At 60.1% G+C, this 16,348-nt stretch overlaps 2 protein-coding genes across 2 annotated transcripts in view; both read right to left on the reverse strand.

The window, feature by feature from the left end:
- Positions 1 to 845: 845 nt before the first annotated feature.
- On the reverse strand, positions 846 to 6,164 carry LOC121357169 (E3 ubiquitin-protein ligase TRIM7-like). Its single transcript, XM_041474228.1, has 7 exons — positions 5,751 to 6,164; positions 4,627 to 4,713; positions 4,086 to 4,316; positions 3,665 to 3,687; positions 3,263 to 3,378; positions 2,998 to 3,033; positions 846 to 2,036 (listed from the first exon to the last, which is right to left on the reverse strand). Exons 1-7 carry the CDS (start codon positions 6,156 to 6,158, stop codon positions 1,522 to 1,524), a joined length of 1,416 nt encoding a protein of 471 aa, XP_041330162.1. The 5' UTR covers positions 6,159 to 6,164; the 3' UTR covers positions 846 to 1,521.
- Positions 6,165 to 8,420: 2,256 nt separating this feature from the next.
- Positions 8,421 to 16,348, reverse strand: part of LOC121357167 — a 17,010-nt gene continuing 9,082 nt past the window's right edge. Inside the window, exons 7-11 of the mRNA XM_041474226.1 lie at positions 15,492 to 16,273; positions 14,235 to 14,361; positions 13,682 to 13,795; positions 12,455 to 12,709; positions 8,421 to 10,638 (exon numbers count right to left, since the gene is read on the reverse strand). Coding sequence (XP_041330160.1) covers positions 9,545 to 10,638; positions 12,455 to 12,709; positions 13,682 to 13,795; positions 14,235 to 14,361; positions 15,492 to 16,273 — 2,372 coding nt within the window. The 3' untranslated portion in view covers positions 8,421 to 9,544. The remainder of the gene's footprint in view (positions 10,639 to 12,454; positions 12,710 to 13,681; positions 13,796 to 14,234; positions 14,362 to 15,491; positions 16,274 to 16,348) is intronic.

A 16,348-nucleotide genomic window follows, 5' to 3' on the forward strand; every position in this document is an offset into this window, starting at 1 on the left:
ACCTTGGGCGTGAGGGGAAAATGGGGAACATGAGAGAAAAAAGGCACAAACTCAGCGGATAACACCGCCTCACTAAGACAAAGAGCCCTTCTCATATAATTTCTCCTCAAAGAGCCCTTCCCACATCATTTCTCATCAAATGAGCTCTCCGTGAGAACAAAAGCCACTTTACGAGGCGTTTAATGAGCAGCTGGGGAAATAAGGCAGTGCACATCCCTGCGACACCAGGATGGGGGTTCACGGAGAGACGAGCACTTGTGCTCCACATAAACTCTTCAGGACACGCAGCTTCTCCTCAGCTCAGGGTTGGCAGATCTCGCTGTCCAGCCCCTGGCAAATCCTCTGCCATGTCTCTGGCGGTTCCAGCTGATCACTTTGGATCCAGGGCATCTCCAGGACACGACCCGCAGCCGGCGTTGCTCCGCCTGGGCCCTGCCACTCACACGATGCTGCTGGATTACACAGGGAGGTGTTTGCTCCTTCCTCGAGCACGCCACATCTCAGAGATCGCCCCAGCTCCCGCTGCTCTTCCAGGTGCCCTCACTCCTGCTATCGCTTCCTGAACGTTTTCCTTTTTACAAACTTTTTGAGCAGTTATCACCACTAATGGATAAGGCATTGGCTTCCTAAGGCAGGGATTGTGAGTTCTCTCCCATCTGGGGTGCCAGAACTGAGGACTTATGAAGGTTGACCTAGAACAGGGGCTAGACAGAGTTAAAGAATAAAGCAGGTATTTAGTACAATGCCTCAATGGCTACATCATGGCCAGGGCTACACCCAAGATGGACCCAAAGAAGGCACAAAATGAACAAGCGCTCACAAAGACTCTCACTTATAAGTATTGGTCCATTCGCATATTGGATTTAATTGTCCCATTACAGCTTTAGGTTATGAAGTTCCATCCTCTTTGTTTCTCTCTCTTCAATTCACTTTTTGGGCCTGGACTTTGTATCCTTGGTCTCAAGCTAGAAAAGGATTGTTTTGTCTACCTATCCTGTGAAGAGAACTTGCTAACACTTAACATGAAGCTCAGAACCACACACCAAAGCAACACAGAATCCAAAAAATATGAAAGCTAAAACTCAAGGCATCATTATCAGCTCGTGGCTCCAGCCTGGCTTCCTGAGAGTGGGATGGCTGCACCCTCCAGCCCAGCCCAGCCCAGCCCAGCCCAGCCGTGCTGCCACCAGCCCTGCAGTGCTTGCAAAAGCTGGCATGGACAATCACAGCCTCTTCCCTCCTCCCTCCCGATTATTCTGTGGCCTCAGTGCCCGCAGGGAGAGGTAGGACACCATCACCATGGCATCCAGCCAGGATACCAGCATGCTGACACCCCCAGGCAGGACTGCACTTCTTCAATGCTCCAAAGGACTTAGCGGGAGGAGATGCAGAAAACTGCAGAGGATCCAGCCCAGGCAGAGCTGCAGTGGGGCTGCAGTGTGATGCCGTGTCATTGGCACAGCTCCTCCCTGCTCAGCCAGCCAAGGGCACGGGCAGGGGCCTGGCAGCCATCCCACCCTGTCAGTCACACACCTGGATCTGTTTTTTTTCTGAATAGACCCAAAAATATGGAAAGACTTTCTCAGTGAAGGTGGCCTCCAACTGCAAGATCTGCAACATGTCCTCTGTGTTGTAGAAGGTCACTTGGCCCGCTTCGTAGTCCAGGCAGACCCTGATTCTCTGGAGATTTTCCCTGAGTGCCAGCACGTCAGGGGTCGTGCAGACCGCTCTGTACTGGCCCCTCCAGTCCAGTTGCAGGGCCCAGACATTCTCGAATTTGTGCAGGTCGAGAGACTCCTTCCTCGGCACAGACTCCATGGCCACACCCAGGGCCCAGCAGCCCTCTTCCCCAACATCCACCTCCCAGTAATGCCTCCCAGACGTGAACCCCTGGGAGCCCAAGACACTGAGGCTGCCCGTGAACCTCTTGGAGGTGTCAGGGAGGTTTTGTTTTCCAGTTCTGAACCGGACCGTTTTGCAGTCATCTGAGAGGATCAGGCAAGGATGTGCAGTCTCTGGGTCCAGCCTCACCTGCTCTAATGGATGACAGAAACATCAGTCTGTGCCTGCTGACAAGAGAACCAGCACCTCTCCTCCACCACGGGCACTCCTGCAGCCCCCTCGGATGCCATGGGACACGGGACCCTTACTGTCCCCACAATGGCACCCGAGGGGGAAAAGAGGCTCCCTGGGGCAGGACTGAGCCAGGCAGTGTCCCCACATGCAGGGGACAGACACGACGGGCTTTGCTAAACCTGCTCCCAGATCTGCTGGGTATTGCAGCCTGTGGGGAGCAGTGCATCCCGGGGGTGGGAGCAGGCACTGCTGCAAGGCAGGAGGGGCCAGGCCAGTCCCTGCTCCTGTGACAAGGGCTCACCCAGCCGGGAGCCCTGCTCTGCTCTGCCGAGCAAGCAGAGCCACAGCTGCCCATCCACAGGGATGTTCTGCTGCCATCCCGTGGCCATCCCACAAGGCCACACAGGTGGCACTGTGCAGTGTCACCACCCCAGACCCTCTGCTAAACCCACTCTTCCCATGACTGCAGGGGGAAACTGAGGCACGACTCTCCTGTGCTCAAGGGCATCATCCCAAAAACGGAGAGTGTGGAGAGCGGCCCCAGCACAAATGGTGCCAGCCAGACCTCGGCCCAGCAATGCTGCATCATGTGGGCCCTGAGCATCTACAAAAGCACTTCTGATCACACCTAAATGCCAGCTAAAATCATGTACAGCCCCTCTGCTTAACAGGGCACAGCCCGACACGGCCTCCTGCTGTCCTGGCTCTCGCCTGGCGTTGCAGGACAGCATCCCTGGCGCTGCCTGGCACAGGGACAGACCTGGATTTTTATAGCAGGCCTAGTCACAGCAATAGAATTCAGCTGTAGACACATGCTGGGTTTAGAGGTGGTATGAGCCCATCTCTGCACCCAGGACATGAGGACACTCATCCTGGAAAGCTTTTCCCCCTCAGTTGTGCTCATCAGCTCCAGAAACTTACCCCTTACGCCCCAGTCTATCTCTCTCCGCAGGCTCACTGGAAGAAGGAAAGGAAGATGCATGAGCGTCTCTCCTGTGGCACCTTTCCTGCTCCCCATCAGGGCAGCAAGGCAGATGTGGAGCCCCAGGCTCCAGCAAAGCCCATCCCGGGGATGCTTCCCATCTGCAGCAGCTCCTGAGCCCCAGGCAGAGGCACCAGGCAGTGAGGATTTCCCCCTGCCAGCCAAGCCCAGGGGAAGCACAGCACAGAGCCAGCAGGGCTTTACCTTTGAATCTATCCACCATGTCCACGACCCACTGGATCTTCTCAGAGAGGCTCTCGATGCTCCTCTGCAGCTCTGGGGAAACCGGCTCTGGGATCGGGGCCTTGGCTGCCTCACAGCTGAGGGGAACAGGGAGAGGAGCTCAGAGCCCAGCCACCAGCCAGGGCCAGGAGGGAAACAGGGAAACCCCTGCAGCCACAGATCCCAGGGCAGCTGTGTCCCTGCTATCAGCACAGGATCCCCATCTTTAGGAGGGGTGCAGTGGCCTCTGGCTCCTGGTGACATCACATGAAATCCCAAACACCCAGCGGGGCAAACCACCTCCTTCCCCGCTCCTGCAGCGCTCCCAAACCTCTGCCCAAAGGAGCTGAGCAGGAGGAGAGGGACACCGAGCGTGTTTCATACCTGCTCAGGATTCTGCCAACATCCTGCAAGAGAGAAAACACAGGTGAGCTGTGGCACTGCCGAGGGACAGGGAGCTGCAGTGGCTGCCCAGCTGTGTGAAGCAGGTTAAGGGGGCTGGGGCTCAGCCCACACCTCATCCCAGCCCTCCCTTCCCGCAGGGCCCGGACCCACAGCGGGCACAGCACAGTGCCACACAGGGGTGTCACAGTGTCAGTGTGCAGTGTCCCAGCGTGGTGTCCCAGTGCAGTGTCACACTGTCACACTGAGATGTCATGGTGCAACAGCGCGGTGTCACAGCGCGGTGTCACAGCACGGTGTCACAGCACGGTGTCCCACCATGGCCCCAGGCTGCAGAGGGTGCCAGGTGGGTGTCCCCAGCCCCAGCAGGGGTCACAATGCCCAGGGGGGGATGCTGCCTCACCGTGAGGAACTCGACCGCTGGCTGGTCCCGCTTCTCCTGGATCTGCACAATCACCGTGTCCAGCAGCGACTGCCTCTCCAAAACCCTGGACTTGTATTCCTCGCTCTTATTGACCAGCTCCTGGAACTTCTGCTCCAGCTGGGCCAGCAGGATCTTCTTCTTCTCCTCCATGCAGCGCTGCAGCTCCTCAAAGGTCTCGGGCACACGCTGCAGCTCCCACATCACCGCCGTCTGCAAGGCACCGCACGGAGGCTCTGAGCCCACCCAGCCTCCGGCTGCCTCCGCAGGGACACGGCTGCTGCAGAGAGGGGGCAAGGATCACACAGAACGGGACCAGAGGTTTGGAACAGGAACAGCAGGAAGAACAGAGAGAGGGGTGGTAAGTCTGGATGTTGATGGGCCCAAGGAGGCCATATGAGTTGGACAGAGAAAAGAATGTTGGCATGGATAAGGAGATAAGTTTATATGGGAGAGGGAAAGATGGGACATTCCTGGGGAGACATGTGGTTGAGCAGTGGGGGGCATGCCGAGGAACACACACCTGCAGGTCTTTACTTTTCTGGTCTCCTCTGCACTTCAAGTTTTCCTTCTGTTCTTGTAGAGAAAGCAGGTTGCTCTGGAGTGTTTCCTGGCGCAAGGATAAAAAAATGGCATTTCTGTTAATTTTGGAGTGACATTCACAGGAGCGAGATGATGTCACCAAACAACCCCTGTGGGGACAATCCCAATCTGGGGAGTCACTGGGGGTGACCCCTAAGTGCCTGGTAGTGAGTTTTGAGCTCAGAGGCACCTCTCCAAACTCACTTCAGCCAGGCTGGGGAGATCCCCATCCACAGCTTTTATGGCCAGAAACATTTCTGGAATAACTTCATGTGGAAACCCTGGAGTTTGTGTTTTTCTAATTGTTTTTTTCAATTAGAAAAACAACTCTCTGCATTAGAAGCGTGATTTCTGGGAAGAGGTTTCTGGTGACAGTAGCAGGGACTCAGACATGCCCCATAAATTTGCTGCAGTATTAACAAACTCCTCATGCTCTGAGTCATCTCCTGTGTTGCAGCGAGCCGAGACCCCAGCCCACACTGTGGGGGAGAAAGCCTGGCTGGGGCCATCTGGGGCACAAGGGACCATATGGGGACACAGAGGGGCGAGCAGTGAGAGGGAGCTGGGCTCCTGCGTGGGCTGGGGCCAGGCGATGGGAGAACCAGCAGCCCCAGCAGGGTGGGTACAGCCCCCCAAGGTGGCAGCCAGACAGGGAGCCCGGGCAGCAGCCGGCTGAGGCCCCAGATCCGCGGCTGGCCAGGGACACGGCCTCAGCTGGGTGCGGAGGGGACCCAGAGCCGTGCCCGGAGGGAAGCCCAGACCCTGCTCAGAGGAGAGGCAGCCACGCATGGAGGGGACCCAGAGCCGTGCCCAGAGGAGCTCATGCCCAGAGCAGAGCCCAGACTGTCCCTGACGGGAGCCCAGGTGTGTGCCCGGACGGGACACTGACCTGTGCCCACAGGGGACCCCAGCCTGTCCCCGAGGCACCCCAGCCCCTGCTGGAGGCGATCCCCACCTGTGGCCGGAGGGGACCCTGATCTGTGCCCCTCGCCCGCCCCACCGCGGCCAGCCAAGGCCCCCAGCCCCTCCCGAGCCCCCGGCCCCTCTCGCGGCGCCGCCCCGTACCCGCAGCTCCCGGGCGGCCTCTTCGGCGGGGCGGACACGGTGCCGCCGGTGCTCGGGCTCGTACCGGCAGAGCGCGCAGAGCAGGGCGGCGCAGGGCTCGCAGAACTGCGCCAGGGGCTTGCCGTGCTGGGGACACCGCGGCCGCGCCGCCACCTCCTCCAGGGACCGGGCCAGCCCGGCCACGTTACCCAGGGAGCGGATGGGGCGCAGCGAGCCCGGCTCCACCGGGGCGCGGCACTGCGGGCAGGCGGCGGGGCGCGGGGGGTTCCCCAGCACGCCCGCCAGGCACTGCCCGCAGAAGCTGTGCCCGCACGCCGTGAGCACGGGCTGCTCGAACAAATCCAGGCACAGCGGGCAGGTGGCCTCGGCCACCAGCTGCTCGCGCAGAGCCAGCACCTCCTCAGCCATGGCCGCGACGCAGACGGACGGGGACCGCACGGAAGGGGCCGGGCCGGGGCGCGACGGAAACGGGCCGGGCTGCAGGGCCGGGAATGGGCTTGGGTGTGCGTGCGTGTGTGTGTGTGAGAGTATGAGTGTGTTTGTGTTGGTGTGTCCATGTCATTGCACACACGTGCCTCCCTGCCCTCCGGCCCCGGCCTGCTCGCCCGGAATGCCCCCAAGCCCCGGCTGCTCCGGCCAGGAGAGCTCTGGCCTCCATCCCCACACCGCATGGCTCCGGGCCTCTCCCAGTGTCTCCTTCACTCTCAGCCCAGCTCCAGAGCACCGGGAGAGCAGCAGAGCAGCAGCAGCAGCAGCAGCAGCAGCAGCAGCAGTGTGAGGGAAGCAGAGCCCCTGGAGCCACCCGGTGCTTCTCGGCCTGCTGGGCCCACACTGGCCCTGCTGTGCTGCTGCCCTGGGCTCAGCGCCGGAGGGTGCTGGGTGCCCACACCAAGGCCCCGCATTCAGCCGTCGGTTCTGCTCCTCCTCCGCCCTCCTGTGCTGCCAGCGGGGCCCAAGGAGTGTTTTGGGGGGCACTATCCACCCCCTGACGTGATAAAGAAGTTGAACAAACCCCTCTGCAGGCACTTACTGCCCTGCTGTGGCCGTGCCCTCCTGAGTGTCCCTGTCACCCACTGCCAGCTTCCCTGCCCCAATGGGTCCCAGGCCCTGGGCCCGCAGCTGTGACAGGCCATGACAGCGCTGCCAGCCCCTGCCCACCCTCCCTGCAGCACCCTGGGGTGACAGCCTGATGTCCCCACTCATCTGGAGCCCCCTGATGGTACACTGCCCATCTCACCCCCAGGAGGGGACAGCGGTGGCTCCTGCTCGTCCCTTGTTGCTGGAGCTGCTTTCTGGCTGCATCTGTGTCCAGTTCTTCCAGCAGCCCAGGCCAGGGAAGGCTGGGTGAGTGCCACTGGTGGCCCAAGCTGCAGGGACAGGAGCTGTTGAGTCCATGTCCCAGCATGGGACAACGCTGTCAGTTGTCACCACCGTGCATTTCAGAGTCCCTGCCACCTGCACTCAGGGCCACACTGGCCGTGTTGTCCCACTGGCACGGGAGCTGTCTCTGCAGAGGGACTGGTGACATTTGAGCTGCTGAAGGTCACCAGGATGTTGTTAAATCCCAGCAGTGTCCAGTGGCTGGGATTTAGAGCCGTGTGTGGTGGGCGAGGAGCAGCACGAGGGGCAGGAGCTGCTGTGTGGGGCCAGTGACACAGAGCAGGGCACAGGCACTGCCAGCCTGGCCACACCAAGGCCCTGGCACTGCAGGGGACAGCCAGGCTAGTGCAGGCACCTCAGCTGGTTCATTGCCAATAGAAAGCTGAATTCATCCATTCTGAGGAAGAAAAGAGGATTCTGCCAGGTCCCTGTCACTGCCAGCATCACGGACATGAGCCACTGAGAAGCAGAATCAGTTCTGCTTTTCATTTCCCCCTTCCCCATACTTGCATCCAGTCCTGGTGAGGGGCATGCAGGGAGGCTGCTGAGGGACACAGGGCTGCAGCCAGGCCCTCCTGTCCTGCCCCCACACCTCCCTCCCAGCACATCAGCCCCACCACAGCACTTTTCATGGAATCCCAGAACGGTTTGGGTGGGAAGGAACCTCAAAGCTCATCTTGTTCCACCTCCTTGGAAGGGCAGGAACACCTTCCACATCATCCCAGGCTGCTCAAAGCCTCCTCCAGCCTGCCCAACTTCCAGGGACGAAGTGTCAACTCCTGTCTGACAGCATGCCCTGCCCTGAAACCCCAAACTTCTTCCAGGGAGTTGCAGGCACCACCCCAGCAGTGGGAAGGCAGGAACCCTGGCAGGAGCCTGCCTCAGCAGCCCCACAATGCTCCCACCCACAGCGATGAGCAGCTGGTGGCTCTCAGCAGCTCCATGTGGCTGCGCTGCCCTCTGGCACATTCTAGCACTGAAGAGGCCATAAATCCCAACCTAGGAGGGGTTCATACACCGGGTCTTGGACGAGGACTTTGGTTCTGCTAAGGCATTAACAGGTCCTGACAACTTCTCCCATCATTGCTCTGTTTATTGATGCCACTGTCCAACATGACATCTGACAGCACCAAGAGGGAGCCCGGTGTTCTCTGGGGAGCTGGTGTCACCAGCCCCGTTTCAGATGGTGTCACCACCTCAGCCCCAGCCCTTCCTGAGGCTGGGCTCTCACCCAGCCACAGCCCAGCCTCAGGAGCTGATGCCAGGACAAGCTGGGATCCCCGGGAAGCGAGCTGCTACAAACAGGAGCTCAGACCAACAGCAGGGAGATGGATTGTGTCCCACCCACCCTGGCTGCAGGTGCCCAGGAGCAGCGAGGTCTTTCCTTGGAGCCAGCCTGGAGCTGCTCCTCCCCCGGGCAGGAATCCCGCCGCTCCTGCCATTGAGGAGGGCATGGTTGATGCCCCCGGCAGCGGCTCAAGGACAGCAGAGCAGTTAAACACAAAAGTCTTGCTGTCAGTCCCTGCTGGCCCCACAGCACCCCATGGCCAGACCCACAGCACCCCATGCCTCGGGGGCAGCAGGGCCAGCCCCCTGTGGGAAGACTGAGCGCTGGGAATGAGTGTTTGGGGGAGCCTTGCGGAGGGGTCCTACCAGAAAAAGGGTCTTTTACTGCAACTAGAATTTTATTCTATTGTATAATTCAGGAGTGCATCACAGCCCCGCGAGCCGGGCAGGCACCTATCAGCGCTTCCAATCTAGACACACGCAGAACTTCCTCATCAGCTGCATCTGTTAATTACTCACCTCCCCCCGCTGGAGCTCCTCCTGTCACATCCAGCCCGGACGAGGCAGCACCTCCACAGAGCTCCTGGACAAAAAGTGACTGTGCCAGAATCAGCCTACAGAGCAGTTAACAAAAAAAAAAACCAAAAAAACAAAAAACCCAACAAAACAAACAAAAACCAAAACTGAAAATAAAATCTTGCCCATCCTAAGGTTGCTTATCAAATAAAAAGTTCCTCCACATTTATTAAAAAAAACAAACAGTAGATTTAAAAAGCAGTTATGAGTCCTACTCTGGCAAAACACCCCTGTGTACAGGTTTCTTTTGTTGGTGGTTTGTTTGCTTGTTGGTGATGATTCCCCCTAAATCAGCTGCTTCTGTTAATTTTTTATATATATAATCTTTTAATTTTGCCGCGCGTTGCTTGCTTTAATTCATTAATTTATTTCCAATCAGCCGAGTCTCCACCAGACCAGCGGCGCTACCACACAAAGCTTCCTTGATGTCCATGCCCTGAGCCGGGGTGGGGGGAGATGGATGGAGGGAGGGAGGGAGAGATCAGTGGAGGAGAAGGACGAGGAGGAGGAAGGGAGGGATGGAGGGAGGGAGAGGAAGCCTCGGCAGCCCCTCACTCTCCCATGTGCGTCCTCAGGTGGTACTTGAGCGACTGCTTGTAGCGGAAGCACTTGGTGCACTCGGTGCAGGGGTAGGGCCGCTCGCCGGTGTGCGCCCGCTGGTGCTCCAGGAGGTGATGCTTCTGCGTGAAGTTCTTGCCGCACTCGGTGCAGTGGTAGGGCCGCTCGCCCGTGTGGATGCGCTGGTGCTCCAGGAGGTGGTGCTTGCGGATGAAGCCCTTCCCGCAGACGGCGCAGGCGTGCGGGCGCTCCCGCGTGTGGATGCGGTAATGGTTGGTGAGCTTGGACTTCTCGCTGAAGGTCTTCTCGCACTGGCTGCACTGGTAGGGCCGCTCGCCGGTGTGAGTCCGCTGGTGCCGCAGCAGGTGGGAGGGCCGGGTGAAGTTCTTGCCGCACTGGGGACACAGGAAGGCCATCTCGTTCTTGCCGGCGTGGATCCTCTGGTGCATGAGCAGGCTGATCTGCAGGCGGAAGCTCCTCCGGCACTCGCCGCAGGTGAAGGGCCGCTCCCCGACGTGGGTGATCTGGTGTTTGCTGAGGCTCGACTTGTGGCTGAAGCTGCTCTCGCACTCGGAGCACTTGTAGGGCTTCCCCGGGGGCGGGGGCCGCGCCGGGGGCTTGAGGCCGTGCTCGGGGCGCCGCGGGACCCCCACGCCGCGGCGCGTGTGGCTGCGCTGGTGCAGCAGGAACTGCTGCTTGTTGCGGAAGCTGAGGTCGCACTCGTGGCACTCGTAGGGCCCTTCCTTGAGGTGGTTGCGCTGGTGGATCATGAAGTTGATCTTGAGCATGAAGCTCTTGCCGCACTCGGGGCAGATGTAGGGTCTCTCCCGCGTCCGGTTCCGCTGCTGGCCGCTGGCCGGCTTCATGTCCCCGGAGTCCCTCTCGCAGGCCGACGGCTTCCTGACGCGGGCCAGGCTGCGGGGCTGCGCCTTGGAGCTGCACTGCGCCTCGCAGCCCAGCCCGGCCTCGTGGCTGGGGAACGCCGGCGCCTCGCTCCGGCCCGAGAACATGGCGCACGGCTCCAGCGTGTCGGGGTCATCCTCTTCCTCCTCCTCCTCCTCCTCCGTCTTGATCACGATCCCATCCTCTGAGGGGGAAAATCAAACAGCATTAGGGTCACTGGGAGGGACGAGGTGGCCTCTTATACCTCTGGGTGCTGCAGAAACACCTGCATGGGTTCCTGCAGCTGTTTGTGCTCTGGGAGCCAGCCTGTGCCACAAATGGGGCTGTAGGTGGAGCCCAGAGCGCTGGGATGGGCCATGTGCCTCCAAACACGGAGTTCAGACAAACCACCCCTGTCAGGCTCTTCTGGAGGGTGCACTCCGACCGCCTGCCAAAAGGTTTGGCAACTTCGTGCTGCTGCAGGATGTGAGGGATAAAAGCACCATGGGTTCGCCAGGGCTCGGGTGGCTGAGTGATTTCAGAGCAGCTCCATCTGCTGCCCTTTCTCTGGGCTGCAACAACACCCCTGGCACGGCACCACTCGACAGAAACAGCGCCGGGCTGCCGGCTCTGCTCCGGGGACAGCACAGCCCGCCTGGGACTGTCCCCTTCCCTCAGCCCCGCTGCCGTGTGGTGTGGTGAGACGCCCACCCCTCTCCTTCCCAGAGCACCCAGCAGTGGGATGGATCAAGAGTGGGATGGATGGCAGCAGGCCAGGCTCCCCTTCGTGTCACCAAGGCCGGAAGTGAGCCGGGGACTTTGTTTGGTGAGAGCAGCCATCCCAGGGACACAGGGCAGGAAACGCAGCCAGCACAGCCCAAGGAAAGGCCCACAGGGCATCCCTCATGTCACCCCACACCGGACTGTGAGCCAAGCCTAGATGCTCTCCCAGGAAGAGCAGCTACACTTTCCCAAGAAAAGGAAACCGATGGGAGTGGATGTCTCAAAGCCATGTCTCTCTTCCCTCTGAGGAAGGGAAAACCCAGGTCCTTCTCCCTGCCCCCTCTATGGGCCTGGGGGCTCAGCCCCCATCCCGGCCAGCACGGCCACAGCTCCTGCCCAGCCCCACCAGCCGGGCCCGTGCCCTGGCAGAGGCAGTGGCTCTCAGACAAGGATCAGCTTCAGCCCCCTGGTGGCTTGGCTGGTTTCCCTCACAAAGCCTTGAGCAGACCACAGGACCCACAAGACGAAGCTGAGGCCCTCAAGAGCCCAACTCTCTGTGAGTTGGTTTGTGTTACACCACCACAAAGCCATCAGGAGGAAGGAACCCACCATTCCCAACCTCCCATCCCCAGCCTTACAGCACATCTGTAGGACTTGGCCTGTATCTGCCACTCCACCAGCAGAATTCTACACATGAAACACTCAGTGCCATCATCTCACCTCTCCACAAATCACCTCATCCTTCCCCTTCCCTCCTGGCAGCTCACAAATCACAGAGCTCCAGCCACGTTCTTCCCTATCCTGTGGAGCTGCCCCGAGCAACTCCCACACGTGGCAACCTGCAGGACCTCCCACATTCCTCCAGCAGTGTCCGGTGTGCAACCATGCACTCCTCCACACCTCACACCAACCTCCTGCCCTCTGCCACAGCGGGTTTTGGGAGCAGGGCTCACTGGGGCTCTCACAGAACGCTGTCTGAGACACATCTTCCCTTGGTCTCCGTGGGTAACCAGGGCTTTTCCCAGACTCAGAGGACTGAGCCAGTGCTTGCTCTGCTCCTGAGGAGCCCTCAGAGACCACGTTGTGTGTCCACCACGCTGCCTCCTCCTCCAAGCTCAAGGGGTGACCAGAGCCACTCTTGGAAGTCGCTGAAACCTTCCTTCTGGTGCTGGTTCTGGGGGGATTTAACTCCTCCTGTCCATCCAACCCCTTCCCCACCTTTTCCTAACCCACCGCAGCCCCCAGGCCTCCTGTCCCTGACACACCACGTGCGCAGATCAGTGTCCTGAGCGTCTCACCTGTGCAGCCCCCGTGGTGAACGATGACCCTCTGGATCTCGCTGAAGTCGGCTCCGTACTCGGAGGAGTCCCCCAGGCTGGTGCCCGGGAGGTCCCTCGGCGGGGACACGGAGCCGTAGGGGCTCTCGCAGGCCGCCTCCTCGTCCGGGCTCTGGAAGCTGCCCTCGGACTGCCCCGACATCCCGTGCAGCTCGGGGTTCTCGGGGCTGTCTTCAGGAAGGAGCTCCTCCGTTTTGATCACCACCCTTATTCCAGCTGCAGCAACGAGAGATTGTCACCTGCCATCACTGCCAGGAGCCAGAATGAGGGACCTGCTCCCAGCAATTCCTGCCAGCACCAGCTGCTGATCCCGCTGAGGGCTTCATCTGCTCGGCCTCTTCTGCTCTCCCTTCAGCCCCCGCCTTTCACCCATCCATGCCACGCTTCCAGCTCCAGCCCAGGACCCTTCACAGGCACAGGGAACTTGCTCCACCCAGCCTGGGGCCGTGGTGCCACAGCTCAGCATCCCTTGGCCACCCCACACCCCCCAGCTGCAGCTCCACGTGGGCCTGTGATTTTCCCCTTTCCACTGGCCTCAATTTAATTTCAAGATCCTTGCGATGGAGAGCACAAGCAGGGTGTTGGTGTGACCCCCCATCCACAGCCTGGAATCAGGGATGATGAGTGGAGATCACACCATCTCTTCCAGGCCACCTCCTTATCTCCTTATCAGCCCCCTTATCACAGAGCAGGAGTCGCTCTGGGACTCGGGGTCACTGGTGCCCCATTCCCAGCCCAGTCTTGGCCCTCACCATCCCATCTCTCTGCACACAGCCTGGGACCAGGCTTCCCTGCCTGGGAGGATGCTCCAAGGATAAACCCAGCCACCATCCACGCAAAGAAAGGGTGGAGGATTTTCTGGGTGGATGGGCTCTCCCAATGGGACCCGATTCCCCTTCCTTGCTGGGCACACTGGCTCCCTGAGGACCTGGTCTGGTTGCAGATGCTTCCCTTGCTGGGAAGGGCTCCCACTGCCCAACTCTCCAGGCTCTGCTTGTCCTGCTTTCTGTGTTGAGCTGTACCTGGACATCAAACCTCCCATCAGCCCAATTTATCCCATTCCTAGGCAAGGCTTCTCCAGATAAACCACATCAGCCACAGCTCCCAGCAACATCTGCTCCAGCCTTGGGATGAGCACAACCTGGGAACACAACCCAGGGCTGCCCTGGTGCCCAGGTGCTGCCTCACCTGCCGTGGCATCAGTAATGATCTCACTCTCCTCCAGGTCCTGCTCATTCCTGCCCCGAGATTCCTCCCCTTGCTCGATCTGAGACAAAACACCAGGTTTGGAAATTGCATAGTCTGTTGAGAGACAGAGGGGTGGGAGAGAGGGATTACTGCACTGGGAATCTGATATTGGCTTCCACCTCTTCCCAGCACGCAGGGGACACGTGAGGACACTCGGGAACATCCACAGGTGCAAAATCCTCTGCAGGGGTGCAGGGGCACTGCAGACCCAGAGAATGCAGGGAAGCCCTCCCAACAGCCATGGGGAAGGAAGGAGCTGGTTTTTGACGGCATAACTGTGGCTGGAAGAGGTTTGGGAGGTTTCCAGCCCACCTGCCCACAGGGCATCCCTCGCCCAGCCAGAACAACACCACAGCAAGAGCTGGAATAAACCCAGACTGAAAACATCCACCTGTGTTTTCAAGCCTTTAAAACGGGACGTTTGGGTCTCATCCAAGGAGGAGGCAGAAGGAGCCTCCTGTCCCTCAGAAGGATGAGGACACCCCGTATTTACCCAGGGAGATCAGAGACTCGTAGTTCCCCTTCATCACATTCTTGTAGAGCTCCTTCTGCCACTCCTCCAGCTTCTCCCATTCCTTGTCATTGAAATAGACGGACACGTCATCAAAGGTCACCGGCACCTGCAATTCCAACAGCAGCTTCAAGCAGGAGCCTGGACACAGCCAGGCTTCAGCTCCTCCGAGGCCATCAATGAGCTGCTTTTAACATTTAAAACAACTCCTGGGCAGGTATTTCTTTGGGAACAAAGGACTCAAGCAAATGGATGGTTGCTGGTGATGAATCCAGACTGGGATTTCCCCAAAGGACCCTGAGCTCCTCCTCTCAGTCCCTGCTTTCTGCAGGGTGACCAGGCTTGGGGGACCATAAGGGAGAGAAAACCCAGGAGCTGGGCTGGACTCATCCCTATTGATGAGCTGATGTAACTCCTGGATTCAATTACCCCAGAACTCCAGGGAAAACTCTACCCAGGCCCACAGGGCTCCCCATTATCCCTGGTTACTGTGTGCCCACCATCTGCAGCTTCCCAGCTTGTTAGCCAAGGAGTAATTCCTAAGGATAAATTCAGGATGTGCAAAGTGTGCCGTGCTGGAGTGGAGCTCTTATGAGGGAACGCAGCACTCCAGTTCTGTCCCCTAACTGCACTAATGGGGTGCCAGGGTCTGAACCCACCTTTTCCTGATCCTCTCTGCTCTCTCCAAGATACTCCCTCTCCCATGTCCTACGTGGTCTCATTTGCACACTCTTTTAGCAGGAAGGTTGTGAAATTCAAGTAGGAACTGAATATTGATGGTGGGCTCTTTCCAGAGCTATGCCCAGGGAGCTCATCTGCCTTCCTGAATCCCAAAGCCTCCCCCTTCCCTGCAGCAGCAGCTCCCACTTTCTCCTTCCCTGGCCTGGGAGACTCTACAGCGTCAAGGTGGTGAAAACGGGAGAACCACAAAATCTGCAGTGTTTCTAGAAATGGTGGCAAAAAAAAAAAATGAACAAAAAAAGAGTCAACGGCCCCAGGGCTGTGCAGCGCAGTGGAGCAGAACTGAAACCTCTGGCCTGAGTACCAGGATGTCCTCCCAGGCCTCCGTCCCTCCGTATTTTAGCCTCAGCAGGGGATGAGCTGGGAAGCTGCACTAGGCAGCTGCAACGGCCAGAGATTCACCTGAGCCGGGGCTGTCCCCGCTCACCCACCCCGGGCCTGCCCTCCGGGAGCATTTCGGGTGCAGTGCCCGGCTCCCGCTACCCAGGACACCGTTACCTTGGGGACTTCCCCCTTCCTGCCTGGGGGCAGCCGCAGGATCCAGAAGTTCCTGTTCTTCAGGAGGTTCTCCATGTTCTCCAGGCGCCGCTGGAGCAGCCCGTACTCCTGGATGAGGGTGCCCAGCGCCGCGCACTTGCTCTCCAGCTGGTTCCCCAGCTCCGCCGCCGTCTTCTCGCAGTCGATCAGCTTCTTCTCCGCCATCCCCGTCCGACCCTCCAGGTCCAGCAGGCGGGTGGAGTGGGAATCCACCTTGCGCTCCACCGCCTGCACGGCCGCCACCACGGTCAGGGACAGCTCAGCCGTCTGCGTCTCCCGCTCCGAGGTGCGCTCGGGGCCGGCGGCCGGCCGGAGGGGCGAGGGGCAGCGCGGCGGCCGCACCGGCTCCGGCGCCTGCGGAGGAGACAAGGGCGCGGGGTCAGGGCGGGGGATGCCCCCAGGGGGATAGGGACCCTGCCGGGGTGATAGAGACCCGCCCGCGCCCGGTGTGACAGGGCCCCCCGGGGCGATGGGGACATCCCCGGGGCCATGCGGACCCCGCGGGGGGCGCCGCTGCAGGGCCCGGCGCTCGCCGGGGCGGCGGGGACGTCCCCGTGTCCCCGCTAAGCCGCTTACGGCGGCCCCGTGCCGGTCCCACGGGACGGGCAGGACCCGCCGCGGCGGGGATGGGGGGAGGTGACAGCGCGGGGCCGGGAGGTGACACGGGATGGGGGGTGGGCGCCGGGTGACACGGGCCGGCCGAGCCCCGTTGCCATGGGCACGGCGAGGGGACACCCGGGGGGCTGCGGGCGCCCCGTCGCCATGGGGACCGGGCGGTGACACGGGAGGCGGGGGCGGCGGCGGGTCGGTCCCGGGGG

This window comes from Pyrgilauda ruficollis, unplaced genomic scaffold (genome assembly GCF_017590135.1).
Source record: "Pyrgilauda ruficollis isolate IOZ18807 unplaced genomic scaffold, ASM1759013v1 scaffold319, whole genome shotgun sequence".
NCBI classification, from domain to species: Eukaryota; Metazoa; Chordata; class Aves; order Passeriformes; family Passeridae; genus Pyrgilauda; species Pyrgilauda ruficollis.